This window comes from Nycticebus coucang, chromosome 8, assembly GCF_027406575.1.
Source record: "Nycticebus coucang isolate mNycCou1 chromosome 8, mNycCou1.pri, whole genome shotgun sequence".
NCBI lineage: Eukaryota > Metazoa > Chordata > Mammalia > Primates > Lorisidae > Nycticebus > Nycticebus coucang.
Genome location: NC_069787.1, coordinates 118040035 through 118066759, shown reverse-complemented (window position 1 = coordinate 118066759; position 26725 = coordinate 118040035). Strand labels below are relative to the sequence as shown.

General features: G+C 46.1%; 1 protein-coding gene across 7 annotated transcripts in view; it reads right to left on the bottom strand.

Moving 5' to 3' along the window:
* Positions 1-6322, bottom strand: part of MED12L (mediator complex subunit 12L) — a 337656-nt gene extending 331334 nt beyond the window's left edge. For 6 of the 7 annotated variants that reach the window (XM_053599366.1, XM_053599369.1, XM_053599370.1 and 3 more), the window contains exons 1-2: positions 6085-6322; positions 5037-5256 (exon numbers count right to left, since the gene is read on the bottom strand). In XM_053599366.1, the coding sequence (XP_053455341.1) occupies positions 5037-5135 (99 nt within the window). In that variant the 5' untranslated portion in view covers positions 5136-5256; positions 6085-6322. Of the gene's footprint in view, positions 1-5036; positions 5328-6084 lie in introns of those variants that run through there. The other variant, XM_053599367.1, reaches the window with a different exon arrangement.
* Between the last annotated feature and the right edge of the window lie 20403 nt (positions 6323-26725).

The window sequence follows — 26725 nt, the reverse complement described above, 5'->3', positions numbered from 1 at the left end:
AAACTTCTGACCCATTCCTCTAGTCTGAAGCTAAGAAAGGACAGAACTTCTAGAAAAAGTGCACCAAATCGTAGCTGAGTCAACTGTAAAACCAAGCTCGGCAACTTCAGCCACAGAGAAGTCCAATCCTTGCCTGTGTCAAGCAGGATTCTCGAGGCCAGTGATGACTTCAGGTGTGCTTCAAAATTTTTTAAAAATCATTAATTAAATTAGTTTTGAAAGAAGTTCAAAGCACAGTAAGTATATTCTCTTCTTTTTACTCTTTTTTTCAATCAACATAATTTAAGTGTGCTGTGAAAGTTTAACTATAGGTTCAAGTGTGCTGTGAGTAAAAAAAGGTTGAAAAATACTGGGCTAGGCCCTACAGAAGAGGGTGCCTTCTTTCTAGGCCTGGGTTCTCCAAGTGGGACCCAGGACCAGCAGCTCAGGTCACATCCTTGCATCTTGTCAGAAATGCAGATTCTGGGACCCCACCTCAACCTACTGGATCTGAGAGCCAAGAATCTGTGTTTAGCAAGCCCTCTATGCCACCCAAATGTGCTCTGAAGTTGGAGGACCACCACCCCTATCATTATCACCACCAAGTCTCCAAATTATGCTATACTTAGTAACCCTGGGTAGCGCCCTGCACAGCACACCAGCCATCCTCCCCCCAGACCCTTCTGGCAGGGCGCTACAGCTCCTGGAGCCTGGAAATCTCACTATTGCCCCCATCTGTTTTACGTTTTCTTTCTTTTTTTTCTTTTCCAGAGAACCAAGTCTCACTTTTTCACCTTGGGTACAGAGCCATGGTGTCATCATAGCTCACAATAACCTCAAAATCCTGGGTTCAAGCGATCCTCTTGCCTCAGACTCCCTAGTCCAATCTATTTTTTTTTTTAACTGACTGGATTTCCTCAATATATTTACTATTTAATTGTCTTAGCCTCTTTTATCCCATAGTAAAACTCTCCCTTCCTATTTCTAGGGTTTAATTTCACTTTCAGCCTTGTAGCCTCCAAGGCAGATGCAAAATCTAACTTTAAGCTAGATTTTTCCTCAACACCCTTCAGTCATCAGTTTTCCCATTTCTATTCATACATTCCAACAAATATGTGTGCCCTCAACATTCTAGAAACTACCTGTACTAGGTGCCAGGCACTTCAGCCATGCCTAAAGCAGACTCATCCCTGAGATACCAGAAAGGCCTGAGGAGGTCGTGGGATGGAGACCTGAGTGATGAAGCAGCAGGCCTGGTGACAGTTGATGACAGTAAATATTTGGGGGCTGAATCTACGGTAGATTCTACTCCAGTGCTTTACGTGCATTATCCATGTCATCTTCCAACAGCCCTGTAGGGTAAGCAGTATCATCATCCTCACTGTACCAGGAAGGAAACTGAACATGTAAACAGGAGAGCCTGGATTCCAACCTGAGCAGAACGGCTTCAGCACCTACCTTTCTAAGAAGGTGCCAAGAGCGAGAAGAAAGTTGAGGGCGTAGCAAAACAAGTGGGTAGGCAGATGGGTGTCTGGGCAGACAGATGGGCATATGCAGGAGCCCCAGAGCAGAGAAAAGACAGCCTAAAGTCCAAAAGGAGGCTAAGCACATTGGTGAAACCAGGGAGCAACGGATGGATTGGAAATACATTTTGGAATTGGATCAAACAAGATGCACTCGTAGATAGATGTGTGGTTGTGTGGGACATAAGGAAGGAGGACAGTGCTTCCAGAGGGCAAAGTATAAGAAAGTCCCCTGGGATGCTGGTGTACAGCAAGCTTACAAATAAATACAATCAATCCATCAAGCAGTTAAGCTTCCAGCTCCTCCCCATACCTCTCTCGGGGGAGGGGGTCCTTCATTCCAAGGGTCCACCCTATTTGCTGGGAGCCGTTTTCCAGAACTCTATTACCACTGGTTAACAATAAAAACAACTTCAACAGAGATAAGAAAAACTTTTAATGGGCAGCGTCTGTGGCTCAAAGGAGTAGGGCACTGGCCCCATTTACCCGAGGTGGAGGGTTCAAACCCGGCCCCCGGCCAAAAACTAAAAAAAAAAAAGAAAAAAAGAAAGAAAAAAAAAAACTTTTACTAGGAGCAGACCTTTTCTCATACAAACGTTGATTTGCAAATTTTTCCAGAAGTACACAATTAAACTAATTTACAAATGAGAAGCCTTGCAACTTGCCCAGGGCTGCAATAGCAAAGATCCAAAACCAGGACCCAACTCCAGGTCTGCCCACACTTCCTCCATTAAATCGGCATCTCCCTCCACGTGGACACAAAGCTCTAACGGAATCCAATGGTTTAAGATGGACAGATAAACTTTTTACAGTGTTAATAGTTATGGTCTCATTTTAATGTGTATAATCATATATGTATGTGCACGTATTATCAGACAGTTATATGTATACATCAGTTGAAATAAAATTTATATATACATACACACATATACGTCACAATATAAATCCATGACTTCACGTATAGTACTGCCTCTGAAACAAAAAGTTTCTTAAAAGTTAAAGAAAACAGAATACATAGGTGGAATGGAGGTTGGGGAGAAATCTTGAGGGAGGCAATACATAAATAACTAAAGCTTAAAAAACTCTGTGTGCCAACCACCCCCAAGATCAACCAAGCACCTGTTCTGTACTATACCCATATTTGGCTACAGTCCACATAACTGATCTCTGCTCAAGACAGATAAAGCATTGCCTGCCTTGCAGAGAAAGGAGTAATACCAGAACAACAATTTAGCAGAAATCATCCTCAACACTATTGGTTTTGACATAAATACTGGTTTGGTAGTCCAGCTCCTCTGCTTAGCCACCATACACCTTAGTCAAATCAGTTAAGCTTTTCCCTGGCCTCAATTTCACTTTTCAAAAGGAAGTGGGGGGGGCACGGTGGCTCATACCTGTAATCCTAGCACTTAGGGAGGCCCAGGTGAGTGGACTGCCTAAGCTAACAATAGAGACCAGCCTGAGCAAGAGCTGGAACCTCCCCACCTCCATCAAGCTGGGTGTTGTATTGGGCACCTGTAGTCCCAGCTACTTGGGAGGCTGAAGCAAGAAAATTGCTTGAGCCCAAGAGTTTGACGTTGCTGTGAGCTATGACACTCTACCAAGGGTGACAGTGAGACTTTGACTCCAAAAAAAAAGGCGCCTCAAAGGTCACTTCCTATTTCAAAACTCCATAAAATGTTTTAAGACCCTGAAATCCAAAATTACTCTTTCCAGAATCACAGACACCTCAATCCTGAAATGCATTTATATCTGAAAAGTAAGTTTGACCTGAGGAATAAGTTCTAAATAAGGCCAAGTGACACCCCAAGCCTCCATCCCATAACTGAGAAGTGTCGATTACGCTGCCTTCTGAAGAGCTGGATGAGACATTAACTGCCAAGCCAGTTGTATTTAACTTTTGTACTTTTGAGCTGGGGGCCTCATGAAGCATATATGACTCGCATGCCTCTTGACCTGTCTTGACCTAATACCTAATGGGACATAAGGAAGGATGTTTTTCCTTGGCCCCAAGGAAAAACTTTTTTTCTAGTGTGGCAGCCAACGTGTTAATCACAAGATGACAAAGATCAACCAGTGAATGCCCCTGCCCCTGTCCCCTCCCCTCCCATCAAAACTTCCTCCCACTCGGTTTTATTACTTTTCTTTACATGTGATCCTTAGCATCTCTAAGGGGTAACAGGGTGGGGAGATGGGTGGGAAAGAACCCACAAAATTTCAAACTCCTACCTTCCCGTGAAATCGCTGCTGGGAACCACCTATAAAACCTTCCCAGCTTTAATCTGAATTACTCCACTGCTGCTCAAACATATTTAGTGTACTAAACCTCTGAAAGGAGTTGCTGCTCCTTATCTCTCAGACACTTCATTAGCAAAACAGTTTAGTCAGAACAAGCATCCCTACTCTATTAATGAAACAGATACATTTATCAAAACCCAAGTCTTAAGGACCTCTCCTTGCCTTAGTAACAAAGCTCTTTTCTGTGATGTCAGTAGGCCTATAAACTTTTAAGAGAGGATTTTTAGATTCCCAGAAAGATAAGTTCTGAAATGTGGTCAGCTAGTGTTTAGCTGAAGAAAACAGAGAATGGGTGGGCTGCAGCTGGCGAACTCAGAAAGCACAGCTGGGTAGCAGGTGATCTCAAAGAGGAAAAAAAAAAAAAAGCAAAAGCAAGTCCCTGAGCAAATTGGGTAGCCAAGGGTGATGATCATTATAACTGGAGAGTTGTTACATAATTACTTGTTAACTCCTGACAAACACACACATAGCTACAACATGCCATAGTTACCCTAGCCATTGAAGCCAGTGTACCTGGTGCAAGGGTCAAGGTTTCTCCAAATAATTTCATTCAAAGAAATAAGCAACACTGGGACCGACCGGTTCCTTCCCAAGACACCTCGCCTGCTTTTACACGTACAAAACAGCCTCCAGCAATTAAGGCAATTGCCTCTAGGGACTAAAATCAGTGTTTCTCTTTAATGTTGATTTTTAAAGCAGAGAGGGGATACGGAGGTATATTAAGAGAGGTAAGTATCTATCACCTTGATAAAAACGACTTCGATTCCAAACTGCAAAATTTGAAAAGAACCCCCCCCACATCCGTCCCTGGCCAGCTGGCGCAAAACGCAAAACCTCAGTGTCGGATGCACTGCATTCCAACATTTTTCAAAAAGTTTACAAGGATTTAGTGAAGCGGCAAAGAGAAAAATAAAACAAGCAGAAGCGAGGGAGAGCGAACGGGAGGATTTCGGCAGGGAAGAAACCCACGAAGCAACCGGCAGCGCAGTGCAAGGCCCGGTAACGCGAAAGCGACCCGGCACTCGGAGGGCGAGCGCCCCAGTGGAGCGCTGGGACTGACAGCCACTCGGTCTCCGCCGCCGGGGGTCCTCGGGCCCCCCAGCCCGGCCTCCGCCTCCAATCCCCCTCCCAGACCCTTCCCCCGCAGCGCCTGCGATGCCTGCTGCGCCAACTTGGCCCCGGGTCAGCGCTGCAGAGCGCGGCCCCGGTTGCTGGGGAGGCCGCCGGCGCCCTTACCTCCTTCTGCTTGGGGTCCTGTGGGTAGACGTCGGGCGGCCCAAGCCGGGGGCGCTTCAGCGGTCTCTGCTCATAGCTGAGAAGCCCGAAGGCGGCCATGATCTCTCATGTTAACCGGCGAAATGAATGAGAGTTGGAGCTGGAGCAGCCGCCTCTGAGCACCAGGGAGCAGCACTTTGCAGACAGACTCCCTCTCTCCCCCTCCTCGATCGCTGTGGCGCTGCAGGCAGGAATAAAGCAGGTTGGATGCTGCTGCTGCCCGGCACGCAGACTCGCACTGATGGGGGCAGCCTTCGGCGGGCCCCCGGCCGCGCTCGAGCCCCGGGAAGCACCTATCTGGTGGCGGCGGCAGAGGAGCTGGAGGTCTGCCAGGGTCCTCCGCCGCGCCTGCCTCCTGTCCCCAGGGGGAGGAGCAGCTGATGGGAACGTGTGACTTTTTTCACCAATGGACCCAAACCCACCCCAGTTGGGCGCGGGGTGGGGGTGGGGGAGGGGCAAGAGGGAAAAAAAACTTTTCTTGGCTCCCAAGCGGGTGGCTCAAGTGCTCGCCCCAGGCGGGGGTGGCCTTCTTCCCTGAGGAAGAGGCTGAGCGGCCCGCCCCCGCCCCTCTTCCTCGGCGAAGACCCTTCCCCCGCCGCCACGCGCCCAGCAGACCCAGCCACCTGAGCACGGACGCGGCCGGGACAGAGGGAAGGAGCCTGAAGGGGGTGGGGGACGCAGAGATGCGGACGGTGGGAAGCGGCCGGTTCCTCCTAGACGCCCGCCAGGCTCTGGTGGCGCATCCGCGGCTCGGGTCCCCTAGGCGGCTCCGGGCAGGCGCCGAGGCGCGCTGCTGGCAGTCGCGGAGGCTGGAGGGGGCCGTGCTCACGGTGGCGCGGGGCCGACTTAACCCTTTGCAGCCCCTCCAGGGGCTGGGCAAGCGGGGGTGAGAAGGGATGGCCGTGAGCGCCGACGGGGCCAGTCAACCCGTAGGCATTTCGGGCTGTTTCTGCCCGCCGCCCTCCCCCAGACCACAGCTCCTCCTCCCCCCCAACCCCCAACAGTTTACCTGTTGGTCCCCGGCTAGCGGGCGGGGGCCGGCGGCGGCGGGGTCACTCCAGCGGCCGCAGCCTCCGTCATTGGGGTTGGGATGGGGGACTGAATTTGATTTTATTAGTGATGTATCTGCCTGCCCGAAGGAGCTCTGGGGACGCCGCGAAGTTTGCCACTGTCTGGGGGCGGCGAGCGACGCCGGCTCGCCGCCGGCGTTCTCGCCCCCACGGCCCGGGAGCGCAAGCTCCGGAGTTGGCGGACGGCGGCGCGGCGGCCGCACTGAGCATGCCCAGCTCGGCGGCCGGACCGCGGAGGAGTTGGCTGCGAGCGCGGCGAGCGCGCTCCAATCCGCCTCTCCGGGTTTTCGCAGCCGCAGAGCGCGCAGCCCGCGGCCCCGGCGCCGAGGTTGGCCCGGGGGTGAACCCAGGCGAGAGAGGAAGCGCCCTCTGGAGCCCCCTCCAGGCCCGGGACTGCGCCCTTCGCCTCGACCTCCCCAGAGGTCGCTGTCCCCATGGCCTGGGCCGGAAAGCTTACCTGCGCCGAGCGCATAGAGGTGGGGGTGGATCCTCCGGGGGAGACCTTGGATATCCAACCCTCCTTCCCTCCAGGCTCCCTTCGGCGCGCGGGTACGAATGCTGGGCCACCTGCTGGGAGCATTGTAGGACGGGAGCCCAGGAGGCGGGCTGCGCCAGTCCTGAGGGACCCGGCGGGAGGCGCGCCTCGGAGAATGCACCCGCACTTGGCCAAGAATGATGGCTGCCATTTATGGAGCCTTCACTTCACGCCGGGATCTTCACTTCACAGTCGGTTCTCTGGTCCTCACAACAACGTTACAAGGTTTTACTGTACTCTTTGTATAGATGGAGAAATTGAGTCAGCTCAGGGAGGTCCAATGATTTGTTCAAAGCCACGAAGCTAGTCAGGATTTGAACCTACCACTGTCTGATTTGAAGTTTTGAACCAATTCTCCCCGTCTTTGGAATTGGAAGGACTTGGTTCCTAACTCTTCCTTGTCTAATTGTGTCAAGTTCCCTAAATGGTGCAAGCAGAATCTAACCAGAAGCCTTTGTACAGCGCCTGAATTTGAATATCTTCTTATTTCTGCTGACCTCAAGCAAAAGGGAAGCTAGATGAGAGACTAGTTCCTCACTCCTGACCCTGACCTCTGAGCGCCTCCAAACCCAGATGAAGGCTGAGTCAGACTTGTAGTTTGGGCCTTCTTTAATATGAACTAGTTAGAAAACCGTTACCTGCCACCAGGAGGCATTCCTCAGCTAGCCTCAGGGACTGTCTTCGGCTAATACTTAAGTCCCTGGCTGGACTTGCCTATAATAAGCCCTCTATCAGATCTAGCTCTCTAGCTTAAGAGAAGCAGCAGTTCGTATTATATAACTTTATTGAGAAAATTGTTAGGGCTGGGTGTGGTGGCTCACACCTGTAACCCAACAGTCTGGGAGGCTGAGGTGTATTGCTTGAGCTCAGGAGTTAAAGACCAGCCTGAGCAAGAGAGAGACTTGGTCTCTAAAACATAACTGGGTTGTGGTGAGTGCCTGTAGTCCCAGCTATTCCAGAGACTGAGGCAACTCACTTAAACCCAAGAGTTTGAGGCTGCTGTAAGGTGTCTACCAAGGGCATGGCACTCTACCAAGGGCCACAAAAAAAAAAAGAAAAAGAAAGAAAATTGTTAAGCATACCAAAAAGCTGATAAATCATACACATCTCCCAGCTGTGACAATGATCAAAGATTCACTATTTTTGTCTCATCTACCTTTTCCATCCCCAACTCACTGACACACTAATAAGGACAGTTTTATTCATTCTAACAACTCAGGTGTACCACATGGGACCCAACACACCATGAGTATTTAAAAAAAAAAAAGTGTTGGCTTATGGGATGGATGCTAGGTGGGTAATGCGTGGATGAACTGATGATTTCATCATTAGTGGTACTTTGAGAATACCCTGCACTGCTGCTCAATCAAACATCCCTAGTCTGGGGAGAAATGTAACCTAAAGTCTTCCCTTGAGACACCTGGGCAAACACCTTTAACTGAAAGAAACACTTTTGAAGCACTTAAGATCCTATCTTCATAGAATTTTATCTTAAAATCAAAATGTGTCAGTAGCTATTCCTGGTGTTTGGAAAGAAGGGTAAGGAATAGCTCTCTCCTTGTTCTCTGAGAGGTTGAAGCCAGAGGATCACTTGAGTTCAGGAGAATGAGACCCCGTCTCTACTAAAAATAAAAAAATTACTTGGGTATTTTGGTAGACACCTCAGTCCCAGCTATTCCAGAGGATGAAGCAGGAGAATCACTTGAACCCAGGAGTTTGAGATTGCTGTGAGCTAGGCTGATGCCACGGCGCTTTAACTTGGGCAACAGAGGGAGACTGTGTCTCAAAACAAAAACTGCAGAGGACAAATGTGTCCAAGGTCAGTGGTCCCCTCAAAATTCTTTCCGTGAGGATTGAGGTGAGAAATAAAATTTCTTTGGCAAAAGATGGAAGACACCATCATATTTGTAGCAGAGCATTTTTTGGCCAGGGTTGGGTTTGAACCCACCAGCATATGGGGCCGGTGCCTACTCCTTAAGCCACAGGTGCCACCCAAGCAGAACAGATTTTTTAAATGAGAGGAGAACATCTAGGAGCAGAGGCAAGGTGTCAACTCATCAGAAGCTGTGTTCCTCACCTCTTGGAGGCGGGACACAATTAGAAGAGGGATTTTACCTAGCAAATGCAATTGGTGTAACCTGGTTCTCTGTACACTCAATGAATCCTCAACAATTAAAAAAACACACACACAAAGAGGTATTTCTACAGGATAGCAGGTGGGGCTTCAGAGGTAAAGCTGCTGGCTCAAGCCCATGGAGTTAACAAATGGCAAAGCCAGAAGCAAACCTAGATCTCTTTGACTACCAAACCAGTGCTCATTATTGTTGTCAGTGTGCTACATGTGTTAATTATCATTTACATAACACATATAAAAGTGAACCTCAGAAGACAGTTCTGGTATAAGAGAAGCAAAACTCCTGACAGCTCACTCTGGCATAACAGCATGCTTCCACTCAACTGGAAAGAAACAATTCTCAGTGTAGTGCCTGTAGGTGAAGTAATTAAAGTTGCTAGGTTTCCTCATGGGACTGATGGTTGTCCAGGTGTATATATTACTGTGTTTTGCTAACAGATTGTCTACAGGCTGTCTTGTTTACTTCCAGTTTTTCTTATATCCCCACTGCATTTAAATGTATTTGTTTTATGCTTACTTCTGAATCAGAAAAGAAGAATTTCCCTTTTCTTTTAGCCTCTCAGAAGGAAAGATGAGAATGACTTGGGAAGGTGGATTAGGATTAAAAAAAAAAAAAGATGAATTTGGGGACTTTTCATTCAAATTGGATATTTTATAGCATGTATAGATATACAGATGTAAGGAATACAGATATGACTCTCAACACCACTAACCAACAGAATTAGATTCCTCACCAAATAGATACTTTTATTTTTTGTTGTTGTTGTTTTGGGGTTTTTTGAGACAGTCTCTCGTCGCCCTCAGTAGAGTGCTATGGCGTCATAGCTCACAGCAACCTCAAACTCCTGGGTTCAAGTGATTCTCTTGTCTCAGCCTCCCTAATATCTGGGACTATAGGCACCAGCCACAACGCCCAGCTATTTTTAGAGACGGGGGTCTCACTTTGGCTCAGGCTGGTCTAGGACCTGTGAGCTCAGGCAATCCACCCACCTCGGCCTCCCAGAGTGCTAGGATTACAGGCGTGACCCACCACACCCGGCCCGAATAGTTACTTTTAAATATTCTAGTAGCCACATTTAAAAAGTAAAAAGAAATAGTTGAAATTGGCTCGGCACCTATAGCTCAGTGGCTAGGGTGCCAGCCACATGCATAGGAGCTGGCAGATTCAAACCCAGCTTGGGCCTCCAAAACAACAATGTCAATTACAACAAAAAAATAACCAGGCATTGTGGCAAACGCCTGTAGTCCCAGCTACTTGGGAGGCTGAGGCAAGAGAATCTCTCAAGGCGAGAGATTCTACTACTACCGAGGGCAACGTAGTGAGACTGTCTCAAAAAAAAAAGAAAAGAAATAGTTGAAATTAATTTTGGTAGTACGTTTATTTAGCCTAATCTAAACAAGCCAACGTATTGTTATTTCAAGATGTGATCAATATAAAAATATTAGTGAGACATTTTACATTCTTTTTTTACGATAAGTCTTTTAAATCTGGTGTGCATTTTATAAATACAGGACATCTCATTTCAGATCAGCCATATTTTATGTGGATTGAAACATCTACTTACCTCAGCTGACGTTAAGTAGTCACATCTGGCTAGTGGTCAATTTTGCTTTGAAGGGATGTTACAGTCCTAAGGAATGTATAACATAGAGGAATTTTTGTTTGTTTGTTTGTTTGTTTTTGCCAGAGTCTCACTCTGTTGCCCCAGGCTGTGGCATCACAGCTCATTCCATCCTCAAACTCCTGGGCTCAACCCATCCCCCTGCCTCAGCCTCCTGAGTAGCTGGGACTACAGGCACCCAGTGGCTAAGTTTTCTATTTTTTTAGTAGAGGTGGGGTCTTGCTCTTGCTCAGGCTGGTCTCCAACTCCTGAGCTCAAGCAATCCATCTGACTCCCAGAGTGCTAGAATTATAGGTATGAGCCACCATGCCCGGCCACATATAGGATCTTAATAACATCATTAAGGGAGCAAGCAGGTTTCCAGTTTAAAAGAACAAAAAGTAATAAGAGAAATAAAACAAGAGAAGGGTGAAGAAGGAAAGTAAAGAGAACTTGAGAAGGCAGGAGATACCCCAAAAAGCACTTAATTGCCAGACAGATAGAAGCTTCAAGGGGGCAGGAAAAAACATCTGAGAACTTGAACTCAAGAGATAAAAGAAGAGTTTTAAATTATGAAGCTGAACCAATCACAAGGCTAAAAATTTAACCTCGTTCACTAGCAAAACAGTATCTGCCACACTTTTAAAAAGGTCAAGGCTCGGCACCTGTAACTCAGTGGTTAGGGCACTGGCTACATACACTGGGGCTGGCAAGTTTGAACCCAGCCCAGGCCTGCTAAACAACAATAACAACTACAACAAAAAAATAGCCGGGCGCTGTGGCAGGTGCCTGTAGTCCCAGATACTTGGGAGGCTGAAGCAAAAGAATCGCTTAAGCCCAAGAGTTTGAGGTTGCTGTGAGCTGTGAGCTATGGCACTTGACCCACTTTACCAAGAGTGACATAGTGAGACTCTGTCTTCAAGAGAAAAAAGAAGGTGAAGGTGAGGCTCATAGCTAATGCCTATAATTTTAGCCCTCTGGGAGGTGGAGGTGGGTGGATTGCTTCAGCCCAGGAGTTCAAGACCAACCTGAGCAGGAACAAGACCCTGTCTCTACTAAAAAAATAGAAAAACTAGCCATCCCATGTGGTGGCAGGTGACTGTAGTCTCAGCCTCCCAGGAAGCTGAGGACAAGAGGATCACTTAAACCTATGTGTTTGAGGTTGCTGTGAACTACATGATGGCAACAGGGCACTCTAGCCTGGGCAACAGAATCATACTTAGTCAGCTTACCCAGAGCTGTCCAAGCTCTATAAGGCAGATAAGTGCTAAACATACTTAACCCTTCCAATCTTACATCAGACAAAAATAAATGAAAACACTTGAATTATTTTATGTAACCTAAAATAGATAATAAAATCATCAGGTGAGTTCATATTTATACACACACACACACACACACATATATATATTTTTTTAGAGAGACTCACTTTGTCACCCTCGGTAGAGTGCCGTAGTGTCACAGCTCACAGCAACGCATTTATATTTTTCTCCTTTAAAATTGTAGTATAAGTAATCCACCAAACTCTTTCCTGCCCAAAATAAATAAGAGCTGGGGAATATACAGTTGGCAGAAAAATCAGAATGCAAACAGTTAAGAATTCAATAGAAAGTCAGAATGCTTATCTATTGATATACAGGTATACCCTTTCCAGAGATTGAAATAGTCATATCTCCTGGTTTAGATCACCCCCTTGCTAGCTTTAAAGTGTGTTGTAAAACCAATTAGTAAGTAAGCAGAAATTTGTTTACTGAGCATAAAATTAAAGCAAAGGAAGGCATTCACTCAGCCTGCCCCACAGGGGAATTCCTCTCCCTTGTGACACAAATAGGGAAGACATTTCATTGTGACCCATAGGTCCCACTGGTTGATACAAGGACAGGTCATTACTGTCCAATGCCTTGATTATTAACTCATACCAGAGATTCTTAGTAATTCACAAAATAGGCTCGGCACCTGTAGCTCAGCGGCTAGGGCGGTGGCCACATACACCAAAGCTGGAGGGCTCGAATCCAGCCGAGGCCTGCCAAACAACGACGACAACTACAACAAAAAAATAGCTGGGCATTGTGGTGGGCACCTGCAGACCCAGCTACTTGTGAGGCTGAGGCAAGAGAATTGCTTAAGCCCAAAAGGAGGTTGCTGTGAGCTGTGACACCATAGCGCTCTAACAAAGGCAACATAGTGAGACTCTGTCTCAAAAAAAAAAAAAATAGTAGTCCACAAAATTATTTTTTGCTCTGGGTTTTTCCAGTCACTCTAGATTGTCGGCATACACTAGGCAAAGACATCAATCTGTTGGAGCTGAGGAGGACCTGGCCCTTTGAGTGTGGTATATTGTCACAGCCCTGACTGACCAGCTTCTCCCAGAGGGGCTGGCTCAGCTGCTGAGTTCCCATATCTTTTTTCTCTCCTGAGTAGATGGAACTACAGGTTTTGGTTCCTATATCTTCAGAGAGTGAGGTCCCTATTATATAGACACCTCTGCTAATCAGGCCTGGCTTCAGACCCCTATTGTGTTATGTTTGTTTGTTTGTTTGCTTGTTTTTTGTTTTGTTTTGTTTTGGTTTGATTTTGAGAAAGAGTCTCACTATGTTGCCTTTGGTAGAGTGCCATGGCATCACAGCTCACAGCAACCTCAAACTCTTGGGCTTAAGTGATTCTCTTGTCTCAGCCTCCCAACTAGCTGGGACTATAGGCGCCCACTGGCTATACAGTCCACTGGCTGGACTATAGGCAACACCTGGCTAGTTTTTGGATACAGTTGTCATTATTGTTTAGCAGGCCCAGGCTCAAGCCCTCCAGTGTCGGTGTATGTGGCTGGCACCCTACTCACTGAGCTATGGGCACCAAGCCTGCTTGCTTGTTTGTTTTGAGACAGACTCTCACTCTGTCACCCAGGCTCAGGTGCTGTGGCATCATAGCTCACAGCAACCTCGAACTCGGACTCAAGCAATCCTGTTGCTTCAGCCTCCCAAGTAGCTGGGATTATAGGCACCTGCCACCCTGCCCAGCAACCGTTTTTTCTGTTATTAGTAGAGACAGGGTCTTGATCTTGCTCAGGCTGGTCTTGAACTCCTGAGCTCAAGCAGTCCATCCACCTTGGCCTCCCAGAGAGCTAAGATTATAGATGTGAGCCTCTGGGCTGGCCCAGATTCCTACTGTGAAAGAGAAGGTGGAAGGGAAGGAGGTGGGAAGGGGAGATATTACTTTTTAATTACACAGCAACTGACTAGATTACCACTTTTTTATTGTTGATTAATTAGAGATCCAATCTTCATGGTCTATTAGTTATAGAATCCAGCTATCTGTTAGGATGGTTTACATCTGATGAAAGTTAATCTTATAATCTAGTGATTATTATGATAAATTTCCATTCTCAGAGGGATGTTTCCTTTCTTAGCTCTAGGGACATTCTCTTATGCTTCCTTTATACTTGTGACAGTTACACAGAGCAAGAAAGCATGGGAAATATACTACATGGCAGAATTGGGATATCACAAAATATCTTGACAGACTGAAATGATGTAGTAAATATAACAAGATCAAACTTTATATAAGAATAAATTCTTGGGTGGCACCTGTGGCTAATACTGAGGGTGGCAGCTTCAAACCCGACCCCGGCCGAACTGCAACAAAAAAATAGCTGGGCGTTGTGGTAGGCACCTGTAGTCCCAGCTACTTGGGAGGCTGAGGCAAGAGAATTGCCTACGCCCAGGAGTTGGAGGTTGCTGTGAGCTGTGTGACACCACGGCACTCTATGGAGGGCGATAAAGTAAGACTCTGTCTTTACAAAAAAATAAAAAATAAAGAATAAATTCTTTTTTTCCCCACTTACCAGACATATCTAAGATTATTTGGTATCTACTGTTAGTTAAATCTAAAGTTTGAATTCTGAGGGCCAGGCTCACACCTATAATCCTAGCACTCTGGGAGGCCAAGGCAGGTGGATTGCTTGAGCTCAACAGTTCAAGACCAGCCTGAACAGGAGCGAGACCCTGTCTCTATTAAAAATAGAAAAGTTAGCTGGGCATTGTGGTAGGTGCCTGTAGTCCCAACTACTCAGGAAGCTGAGGTATGAGGATCGCTTGAGTGCAGGAGTTTGAGGTTGCTGTGAGCTATGACGATACCACAGCACTCAACCCCAAGGTGACAGAGTAATACTTTGTCTCAAACAAAACAAAGTTTAAATTCTAAGCAATAAAAAATAATTGTTGCCAGCCCTTTGTTCTCAGTAGCACTTGGGGAATAGTAGTACACAAATCAATTACATGAATCCTTTATATAATAGTATTTTTTATTAGCATTAATAAAACCATTGCACAACATTCTCATCACTAGGCCTCTTCCCAGGGATGTTAACCAATAGGAGAAAAGAGAAAGCACCTCTTGGCTACAGCTGTGGTATGTGAGCTGCAGAGTGAATTTAAGCATTATATCTCAAAGAAAATGTTGCAGATCAAGATAGAGAAATGTGCCAAATCAACAAGACCTGGAGGACTTAGGGTCTCCTGACTCTTGGCACCTCCTCCAACATATCCAGTCTTGTTCACAGGAAACGGCCCAGCCGAGAGTGCCAGATGAGTAAGATAGACATTAAGTTCAAGTTGGAGCATCTTAAATGTGAAATCATCTTTGAACAATAGTAAATGGAGGCTGGATGGGCTCTGACAGCGAAGCTGGAACAGAAGATGTAAGCAGAGACTGGCTCATCTAGGGGGAGAAGAGGGGGCAGGGGAAGAGCTGAGAACCAAGCTCTTTCCAGACTGATCAAGTCTTGCATGTAGTGGGCAGGCAACTAACTTGCCCCGCAGAATGGTGGGCTTTGGGCCCACTGACAATGAACATAGTGATGAGGGGAACCCCCAGTAAATGATAGCAACAGTGGGGGGAGGTAGGGCAAAATACCTAATGACGTGAAGGAAAAGGAGCATAGTTTATTTTCATTCTTTTCTTTTCCATTCTTTTTTTTTTTTTTTTTTTGAGACAGAGTCTCATTTTATGGCCCTAGGTAGAGTGCCATGGCATCACAGTTCACAGCAACCTCCAACTCCTGGGCTTAGGTGATTTTCTTGCTTCAGCCTCCTGAGCATCTGGGACTACAGGCGCCCGCCACGACACCCGGCTATTTTTTTGTTGCAGTTTGGCCAGGGCTGGGTTTGAACCTGCCACCCTCAGTATATGGGGCCGGAGCCCTACCCACTAAGCCACAGGCGCCAGCCCTCAAGCTGGTCTTGAACTTGTGAGCTCAAGGGATCCACCCTCCTGAGCCTCCCGGAGTGCTAGGATTACAGGTGAGATCTCCTGTGCCCAGCCAGGAGCATAGTTTTAACAAGACAATGAAATACAATGTAAAGAAATAAGGTGGACACTGTGGCAAACACCACCTTTTCTCTGCCCAATACCTTTATCCTTTTTCTTTCTACCTAACAAAATCCCATTTTTGTTCTGGGATACAAGATACTGGCTAAATATACCTATGTTCCTAGATTACCTCACCTCCAAGGGTGGTCATGTGGCACACTTCATAAGACATAAACGTAATTGCACTAAGGATTTTGGGAATCCTTTTGCTTCTGATGCAGGCAACACTTCTTAGCCCTTTCTCGCTTCTTGCCTGGTGTTTAGACAGGATGATTGGGCCGCAGTGGCCATATTGTGACCAAGAAGCTAGAAATACAATATGAGGAAATGGCAAAGGTTATCACAAAGATGTAAGTCCTGATTTCCACTGAACCAATACCAGCAGTCATCGACATCCAGATTTCTGATTATATGAAGAAAAAGAAACCCTAGTTAATGAAGCCAGTGTTAGTTGACTTTTCTATTATTTGCATTTGTTATATTCCCCATAGAGATATTAACCCACCTTGGGTGGCGCCTGTGGCTCAGTGGGTAGGGCGCCGGCCCCATATACCAAGGGTGGTGGGTTCAAACCCGGCCTCCACCAAACTGCAACAAAAAATAAGCTGGGCGTTGTGGCGGGCGCCTATAGTCCCAGCTACTTGGGAGGCTGAGGCAAGAGAATCACCTGAGCCTAGGAGCTGGAGGTTGCTGTGAGCTGTGATGCCACAGCACTCTACCAAGGATGACGAAGTGAGACTCTGTCTCTAAAAAATAGAGAGAGAGATATTAACCCACCTTGTTGAAAAAAAATTTTTTTTTTTTTTAGCCAGAGTCTCACTATGTTTCCCTTGGTAGAGTGCTGTGGTGTCACAGCTCACAGTAACCTCCAACTCTTGGGCTTAAGCGATTCTCTTGCTTCAGCCTCCCAAGTAGCTGGGACTACAGGCGCCCGCCACAACGCCCAGCCATTTTTTGGTTGTAGTTGTCATTGTTGTTTGGCAGGCCCAAGCTGGATTCGAACCTGCCTGCTCTGGTGGATGGGGCTGGCACCCCAGCTGCTCCAGCTACAGGCACCGAGCCTACCTTGTTGAATTGAAATGCAAAGGGTATGAGAAAATAGTTGCCACGTGAGAAAGGGGCAGGAAAAGTGGTGTCCTCGGAGAAGAGGCTAGCTGTAGCAAGGATGGAGGCAGGATCTGAGAGTCAGGGAAGAAATTGTGTGGGTAGGGCAATTTTCTAGTTATGGAGAAAGGATTCAAGAGTTCAGAGTAGAAGAGAATGAGAAAGAGAGGAGGGACGGAAGGCTGAAATGGAAGGATGTACAAAGCTTCGTGAGAATGATAGCATGGAAGTGGATTGACTATGTGGGCAGGTGTTGGAGGCTGCACACACTTTGAACTTTGACCAGTATGAACAGAAATCAGAGGACTGATGGATTTGGTCTCTTAGTCTCTTTGAGGGCAGAAGCCTTGTTATCTTCCTAGAGGGATTGTCGGGTTGCACCAGTGGGACCATCATCTTTACACATCCTTGGTTAGGGGGAAAAAAGAAGAAATGTCATCCCTTTGACCCCTCTAGAGAATCAACGTGCAGGTTTAAAGCTGAATAATGAAACCTGGCAATTTCTCTAGATTCCCTCCAAATTTCTCCAGGGGCAGAAATAGAAGCAGCCCCAGTGAGAGGGTGGGACTGCAGGCCACAGGGCCTACAGGGAAGGATGAGGGAGGCATTTTGCCCTCCCCTTTGGTAATTGGCTCACAAGGGCTTTTATCTCCCCAAGGAGGCTGGTGTTCCCCTCCCTGAGCCCTGTTAGTCCCAAAGCAGAGTGATAGCAGTGTGCCTGCTGGAGCATCCACGTTGCCATAGCAACAGGCTTGCCCCTGGAGCTGTGGGTTCATGGCAAAATGATCAGGCCTCTCTTAAAGGTTGCTGATGTGGATTTGACCAAGAACGCAGGCCAGGTAGGTGGACATGAAGGCCTGGAGCCATGAATATTCAGGGTAGAATTTTGCCCCAAATGGTTAAAAGCCTAAAGAGTCTGAAAATGAGTACAAGCTAAATCCCACTAGCCAGCCATCAAAACAGAAGCAGCAGAGGATTTGGTGGGGAAGGAAGGGCAGGGCAGCTGGTGGTAGTGAGAATATGGGAAGAAGCTAAAACAAGAGGGGCAGAGTGTTTGTGATCCTTTTCTTCCCCTGCTGGCTGCATGGTGTGGTAGCTGAGCTGCGTTAATATTCAGGGACTCTGGGTGGACATTGGCTGTCCCCAACCCTGTTTAGCCATGGATAGCTTTCAATCCCCATCCCTGTTCTGAGTCAATGAAATCCAATTTTGATAATGTTCTAGGACTCCATCCTTACCTATTGCTCAATCCTTTCATTTGGATGGAGTTTTCAGCATATCTTTGGTGGTACCATAAACTGTAAATACCACCCAGATAACTATCTGACTAGACGTGGTTTCTAGTGTGTGTTACAGTTCTTGGCTAGGATGAATGCACAGCTCTGTGGGCTGGGACTTAGTGGAATAGAAGCTTCATAAAAGTAGGGTCTTTGAGAGTTTACCACAGTATTCCTGCATGTAGCACAGAGCCTGCCACATCAGGTCTCTCTCTCTCTCTCTCTTTTTTTTTTTTGAGACAAGAGAGTCTCACTCTGTTGCCCTGGGTAGGGTGCTATGGTATCATAGCTCACGGCAACCTCAAACTCTAGGACTTGAACAATCCTCTTGCCTCAGCTTCCCAAGCACCTGAGACTACAGGCATGCACCACTATGCCCAGCTAGTTTTTCTAATTTTAGGAGAGACTGGGTCTCGCTCTTGCTCATGCTGGTCTTGAACTCCTTAGCTCAAGCACTCGGCCTTAGCCTCTCAGAATGTTAGGATTACAGGTGTGAGCTGCCACACCTGGCCTATATAGTAGGATCTTAATAAATACTTACTGAGTGAATGATTGAATAGATGGGTCTCTGGCAACTCTCCTAGCCCTTGCCTACGTAGTTAGTAGTTACTGTACTGTCTGTGGGTGCCTGCATTTTCATGGTATTGTGCCTTCCTGGGCGGACATTCTTAGAATCGAGACTTCCCTCCTGCGCATCACTGACCGCATCTGTGACCAGAGATTCCTTGTTATTAACCTGGGTAGACCCATGGACACCAATGCCTATCCGGACTAGGACAAGATTTCAAGTGTCCCTTTAGTAGCTACCGTGGTAGCTTCTATCACCTTCTTGGTGACACCAGCATTATTTCGCTGACCCAGACCTTGGTCTCAGCCTACTTCTTTCCTGTCATGAACAGAGGACTTGTCGTCCTTGAAGTCAAAACATGTAGACTCTATGGAAGTCGTGTAATAGTGTAGATGGCCTTGAGGGTCTCCCAGCTAAGCTGCCTAGGAGGAAAAATTAATGTAATTCCATTCTGATTCACAATTAAAGAAATGTAAAATCTCTTCCCCATACACTATCTAAAATAGTATGATTATATACATCTGTTTTTATTTTTCTAATAGCACTTACCACTATTTTAAATTACTTATCTATTTGCTATATGGTTTTTTATTTGTTATATGTTTTTTTGTCAGTCTCTTTCATCTGAATGTGAGCTCCGTGATGTCAGGAACTTTGTTCATTTTGTTTACCACCTGAACAGTGGGTGTCTGACACCTATTGAATGGATGAATTAATTCAATGGATGTCCAATTCTGGATGTCCTCATCGTGGGCCCTTTGTGTGCCCTGGAAGCCAGTTCTCTGACTGCTTTGTCGAGTGCTCATCTTTCTCTTCACTGGCTGCATCTCTCCACGGGCATGGGGTGCGGCCACAGCCTCTGGCATCCACCATACTGCTACAGCACCGGTGCTTTCTAAGCTATCAGAGAGCCCACTATCATCTTCCACCCGTATCATACAAAACCACACTGCATGAAGGAGGCTGTTCAGCTGGGCCCAAGGCTGTATTACCAACCCTGATAACACACCAGGGTGGAGATGCCTGGTTGGAATCTCCATCGAAAAGGAGGTGATCTCTTTCCTCACCCTTCTTTTTTTTTTTTTTCTTTTGTCATCCTGGGTAGAGAGCTGTGGCATCACAGCTCACAGCAACCTCCAACTCCTGGGCTTCAGCAATTCTCTTGTCTCAGCCTCCCAAGTAGCTGGGACTACAGATGCCCGCCACAACACCCAGCTATTTTTTATTTTTTATTTTTTGGTTGGAGTTGTCATTGTTGTTTGGCAGGCCTAGGCTGGATTTGAACCCGCCAGCTCTGTGTATGTGGCTGGCGCCTTAGCTGCTTGAGCTACAGGTGCTGAGCCATCACCCTTTGAATTACCCACGTTCCCAAACAAGGCTACCTTGAGCCTCCAGATATATTTTGTAAAAGTAATTCTTTTTTGGGGGGGGTGGGATACAGAGTCTCACTTTGTCACCCTGGTAGAATGCCATGGTATCATAGTTCACAGCAACCTCAAACTCTTGGGCTCAAGTGATACTCTTGCCTCAGCCTTCCAAGGAACTGGGACTACAGGCACCTGCCACAATGCCCAGGTAAAAGTAACTCTTTTTGTTCCATGCAGTCAGCCCCCTTGCCTTGCAATTTGGCATTAGCCCATCTCAGTGACAAGCCAATAGTAGACATTAGTATTGGACTGCGTTTATATGCATTGACTTTGTTTTTCCCTTCTTCCCTCCCTCTCTCCCCATCTCCCTTTCTTTCTCCTTCCTTCCTTTCTTTTCTTTCTTTCCTCCTTTTTTCTTTCTTCTTTCTCTCTCTCCCTCTCTCTCTCCCTCCCTCTCTCTCTCTCCAACCTCAATCTGGAACTACATGTATATACCACCATGTCCAGCTAACTTCTCTATTTTTTGTAAAGCCAGAGTCTTATTCTTGCTCAGGCTATTGTCCAACTCCTGAGCTCAGGTGTTCCTCCTGCCTTAGCCTCCTACAGTACTAGGATTATAGGCATGAGTAATTGTGCATTGCCCCCTGTCCCCGCCTTTTGACTTTTATCTACCAAGGTCCCTCAGTTTCTCTCCTTATAGTCCCTAGGAAAGCCTCTGTCACCATCTGTTCCCCTAGCATGACCTGACATGTCGAATCCTCCTGTGGATACAGTTAAAGCAGCTGGGATGGCCACATCACAAGGAGTTTGGATTTTATCCTGCGGGTGATGAGGAGCAAGTGAAGGCCTTGGATAGGAGACTGTTTTGAAGAATGAATGTCTCAGGGACGATGAGACATGGGGGGGAGCCTCTGGTCGATGTCATTTGCCCCAAAGGTCTTGACTGAATGGAATTCCACTTCTCTCCCACCTCTCTGTGGGAGTCAGTAGTCACTCTGAATGTTTCTGGCTTTCTGCTTTATGGGCACGTTGTAAGTCTGCTTGTTAATTTTTTTTTTTTTTTGTCTGCTTGTTAATTTTATGTGTCAGCATGACTGGGTCATGAGATGCCCTGCTATTTGATTAAATAAATAGGAATTATGCAACTATTCATTTAAATAGTACTGATTTCCTATAAAGCACATAATTCCCCTGGAAATGTTTTCTTTCAGTATTATAGGGAGGGGACACTAGACTTCCATGCTGCAGTGGCCCTACTCACTAGTTCCTCTTCTGGAGGGTGGGGAGTCTAAAACCAGTGATCAGGTCAGCATTCCAGGGCGTTCACGGACCAGGTCTTGAAGGCATATGCACACATGCCCACTCACTCTGGCTTATATTCCTTATTTCCCTGGTATGTTAAGCAGAGTGTTAGACAAGGCCTGGCTGTCCTCTCATCTTCCTGACTCCACAAGGCTGAGTGAGTCCAGGGATTCAGAGCCTTTCCTAGCTCATCTTTTTGTTTGTCTCTGTCTTTCTTTTAGGCTCTTTGAATTTGAATTTAGACAGAAGTACATGGTGGGACAATAGAAAGCGCTCCTCGACCACTGCTTTTTTTTTTGTTTGTTTTTATTTTTGCCATGGCATCACAGCTCACAGCAACCTCAAATTCTTGGGCTTAAGTGATTCTCTTGTCTCAGCCTCCCAAGTAGTTGGAACTACAGGCGCCCGCCACAACACCTGGCTATTTTTTTGTTGTTGCAGTTGTCATTGTTGTTTTAGCTGGCCTGGGCTGGGTTTGAACTCGCCAGCCTTGGTGTATGTGGCCAGTGTCCTGGAACCCACTGAGCTATCAATGGCACCCCAAGACCACTGGCTTTTTAATTAAGCTCATTTTGATGTTGTCAGTAAGTGCTGTGATGTGTACTGTGTCACCTCACCTAAACTAGAGCTTATGCTCTCCAGATTCCCTTCCATATGCACCTTTTTGGCCTGTGTGGCCCTAACGAGACATTTTGTGAAAGAGTTGGGTGGTGGAAGTGAGGCCTTCTTTCATCCTTTGCATACTGGAGGTCAATACTGGATACCAGTGCTGCAATGGCTCATGCTGCTGAGCTGCTAGCTCATCTTGTGGGTGTGAGGCAGCTGCCAGGCATGCACTCCGCCAGCTCCCACATGGGCCTCCTTCAAATGCTCTGACTCCTGAGTCCATTGTTTGCTTAGCTCAGTGACAAGTACCTGCTTCTCCTGCAGGAATTTCTATCACCAAACTGGAATGTTGGTGTCACTGGAAAACAAACTGTGTTCCAGCTCCTCCTTGCCCCCTCCCCCCATTTCATATCAAACTCCCCTTCCCAAAGGCCAGAAGCAGAAGCCTGATGGTTACCCAGTTCCTGTAACTGTGAAGCTCAGATTCCTCCCGTAAATGACTTACTATGTGCCCCATTCATATTTCTGCTTCTCTGGTCGAACCCTAATTGATACACACAGATATTCTCAAAAAGACTCCTTGCTTTTTCTCTCCCACTTATCATTGTTTGCCCAGCTCCCTTAGGAATCACATGAAGGGGAATGGGAATTAAGGTGGGTCAGGCACCCCTGAGTCCTCCCACCAAAAGACCTCAGACGAATTTTTTCAGGCACCCCATGGGCATCAATAAAAGTAAAAGTTGGGAAGTCCTTAACATAGCTGATATATCTCATGTTAACTCAGTACCCACAGGATATAAAAGGTCCAAAACACATTAACACTTGAGAAAATGAGAACTGGGAGAGATGTAGAGGCTAGTAAGAGAGAAGAGAACTTTCTCTGCACACGTGGTTCACCCTTCATGTGTTAAACCCCTTAGATAATAAAATTAGCTGACAGTTGAGGGTTGATTGTATATTACATAGTCTTCTGAGGGCAAAGAGCTTAGAACAATGCTTGGCTTAAGTGTGCAATAAATGTTACTGGTCCTTATTATTCTAAGTTCTTTATATGTATAAATACTGTATGTTTAATCCCACCATGACCTTGTGGGGTAGTGATTGTAGTGGAGGCTGCTGTTCTCCCATCCCATCTCTTTTACCAAACAGGTGCAATCACCTCCCAGCTTCTCTAAGTGTTGCTTGTTAAAGGCTTTAGCTCCCTGTTCTCTGGAGAATTGCTTTCAGTCTACCAGGAGCCACCTGGGAGATTATACCCCACATCAACCAACCCTGGGGACAGTCAGCCAGTGACTAAGGGACACAGGGACATGAAAACTGGCCCTTGCTGCTCGGCACCCATAGCACAGTGGTTACTTAGCCAGCCACATACACTGAAGTTGGTGGGTTCAAACCAGGCGTGGGCCAGCTAAACGACAATGACAACTGCAACAAAAAATAGCCGGGGCATTGTGGCAGGCACCTGTAGTCCCAGCTCCTTGGGAGGCTGAGGCAAGGGAATCACTTAAGCCTGAGAGTTTGAGGTTGCTGTGAGTTTTGACACCATGGCACTCTATCGAGGGTGACATAGTGAGACTCTGTCTCAAAAAACTAGCACTTGCCTTAAGGCGGGACTAACTTGGTGGCCCAATTCAAGAGCTCCCTGTACATCAGACTGAGGCTGGACCCCTGTGGATACCACATCTTTACTTGGTATTTCACCTTATCCCATCTTCCTTCCCTCCCTACCTTTCCCCAAAGAGTACTCCCTCAGTAAATTACAAGCCCCTCCCCCAAACATTTCTCCGGTTCTGCGGCAAGCTGACCAGGAGTGTGTTATCAGTATCTCCACTTACAGTGAGGAACAGAGGCAAGGAAGGATAGGAAACTTTCCTAGGAATCCTCCCAGGCCACATACTAGCAGATTTCAACCCAGATAGTCTGAGCCCATGGCCCTTACCACTGCTCTTCATTTGTAAAAAACTTGTTAGGCGCTGACAACAATTATGTCTCAATAAACACCAGTTGTAGCTTTTTTGATTATATACTGAGAATTCAATCAGACATGACCCCATATTTCCAGGAAATGTACACGCTCATGGAAGAGAAACATACAGACATCTATAGGAGGAGCACTTGTAGGCACAAACACACACACACAAACCCATACGTGTATTTTATAATACACACACATGTATATAAGCCTACACTCACATGATAGCCCATACAAACACACGGACACATATGAACCCTTACCCTTACAGTAGAATCTCCTACAGTTGCTACTAAAGAATATGATTGATGATAGTCCTAAAAATACATTTGTTAATGGAAAAACAATATTTTTGACATTTTAATCACATACATATATTTCTTTTTAATTTGATTTTATTATTATTTGAGACAGTCTTATTCTGTCACTCTGAGGTACAGTGCCATGGTGTCATAGCTCACAGCAACCTCAAACTCTTGTGCTCTCTTGATCCTCATGCTTCAGCCTCCCAAGTAGCTGGGACTACAGGTGCCCGCCACAACGCCCAGTTAGTTTTCCTATTTTTAGTAGAGACAGTATCTCCCTCTTGCTCTGGCTGGTCTTGAACTCCTAAGCTTAAGCAATCCACCTGGCCTCCCAGAGTACTAGGATTACAGGCTACAGTACCCAGCCCATATTTCTTTTTTTTTTTTTTTTGGCCGGGGCTGGGTTTGAACCCGCCACCTCCGGCATATGGGACCGGCGCCCTACCCGCTGAGCCACAGGCGCCGCCCAGCAGCCCATATTTCTTTTTAAAATATCAATGGAATTTGAGGGACTGTTCCCTTCTTTATATTTCTATTAACATATAATAGGAAGTTGAAAGACATTTAGATAAATACATAAAACCTAATATGTATATATGTTAAAGGATATGTACGTATCTCAGAAAATAAAAATGGTACATATGTGAAGCTAATATATAGCCTGATGAACAGAGAACAGCATAAAACTACAGGCCATTTAGGGAAGCAGTAAGATGAATGTTAAATTTTTAGATATTCACTTGTTCTAATGTCATTAAGTTGTGTCTTCTAATTACTGAATTCCCCTCAAGTCTGTGTTCCAAGGCTTTCTCTTCTAACCTTTGAGAGATGCTGTTTTGTTTTCTGATTCTGCAGTATCTGCTGACGTTCACATGTTGGGCCCCTCAGGCCTGAACTGAAGTGAAATAAACATGGAACCTGGAGTCCTGGGTTTGAATTACTGCTTTGTAATGTACTAACAGAGACTCTGGACAGTCAGCTCTTTGGGTTTCACTTGTCTCATCTGTATGAATGGAGGAAATAACATTTACTTCACAGGATTTTTGTAAACATTACAGAGGGTGACAGTTGAATGGTACCTACCCTGGCATCTGAGAAGACAGAAATTAAGGCATAGATAAATACATAGCTAATAAACAGTGGTTAACATTGTCCTAGCAGCACAGTGGTTACAGCGCCAGCCACATACACTGAGGCTGGAGGGTTTGAACCAGGCCTGGGCCAGCTAAACAACAATGACAACTGCAACAAAACATAGCCAGGCATTGTGGTGGGCACCTGTAGTCCCAGCTACTTGGGAGGATGAGGCAAGAGAATCGCTTAAGCCCAAGAGCTTGAGGTTGCTGTGAGCTGTGACACCACAGCACTCTACCAAGGGCAACAGTGACACTGTCTCAAAAAAAAGGTCCCTATTAGTGCCACTCAGCAACCACATGCAAACAATGAAAACAGTGACAGGCTCTCCCTCACATACATTGGCCCATGAAAATTTTGCCACACTTGTGTGTCTGCTATTGTTGTTATTGCTATTAGTAATGGTGGTGGCTGTAGTAACAGTAGTAGTAAGTAGTTTTGCTGGAAATATTTGAGAATAAGTTCCAGACATCATGATCCTTTACCCCTTAAGTACATTAGTATGTGTCTCCTAAGCAAAGACATTCTTTAACATAGCCACAGTAAAATAATCAAATGCAAGGAATTTGACAGAGATCCACAATTTATATGCAACATTTCCCACCCAGGATCACATATAGTTGTCATTTGCTTTTTGTCCTATCTGAGAAATCTTTGTCTATTCCCATATCACAAAGATTTCTTCTATGTTTCTTTCACATAGAAGTTTCTGAAAACTAGAAGATCTAAACTTATAGTTTTAGGTCTTCTTTTTTTTTTTTTTTTTTTTGAGACAGAGTCTCAAGCTGTTGTGCTGGGTAGAGTGCCATAGCATCGTAGCTCACAGGAACCTACAATTCAGGCTCAAGTGATCCTCTTCCCTCAGTTTTTCTATTTTTAGTAGAAACCAGGTCTCGCTTTTGTTCAAGCTGGTCTCGAACTCGTGAGCTCAGGCAATCCACCTGTCTTGGCCTCCCAGAGCGCTAGGATTACAGGCGTGAGCCATTGTGGCCAGCCTTAGCTTTTGTTTTTTTAAGTCTATATATTAATTATTTAACCTACTCAACGGGCTATAACTATTAACCTCATTGCTTATTTGATGCTTATATTGTTCTGGTGTGACTGCTGGAAGCCCCAGCAAGCCAGCTCCCAGGTCTTTTTGACAAATTCCCTTAAATTTTTGAGCGTCTCCTTATTTTCTGGCACAAGATGTTCCAGAATCATCTTGTACTTTAATTGCTCCAGTGAATCAGCTATTTTCCCAGGGAGACTTCACTCCTTTCATTTGATAGGAGTAATATTTAAGAGCCAAGATCTGGCACTAGGTTGCTC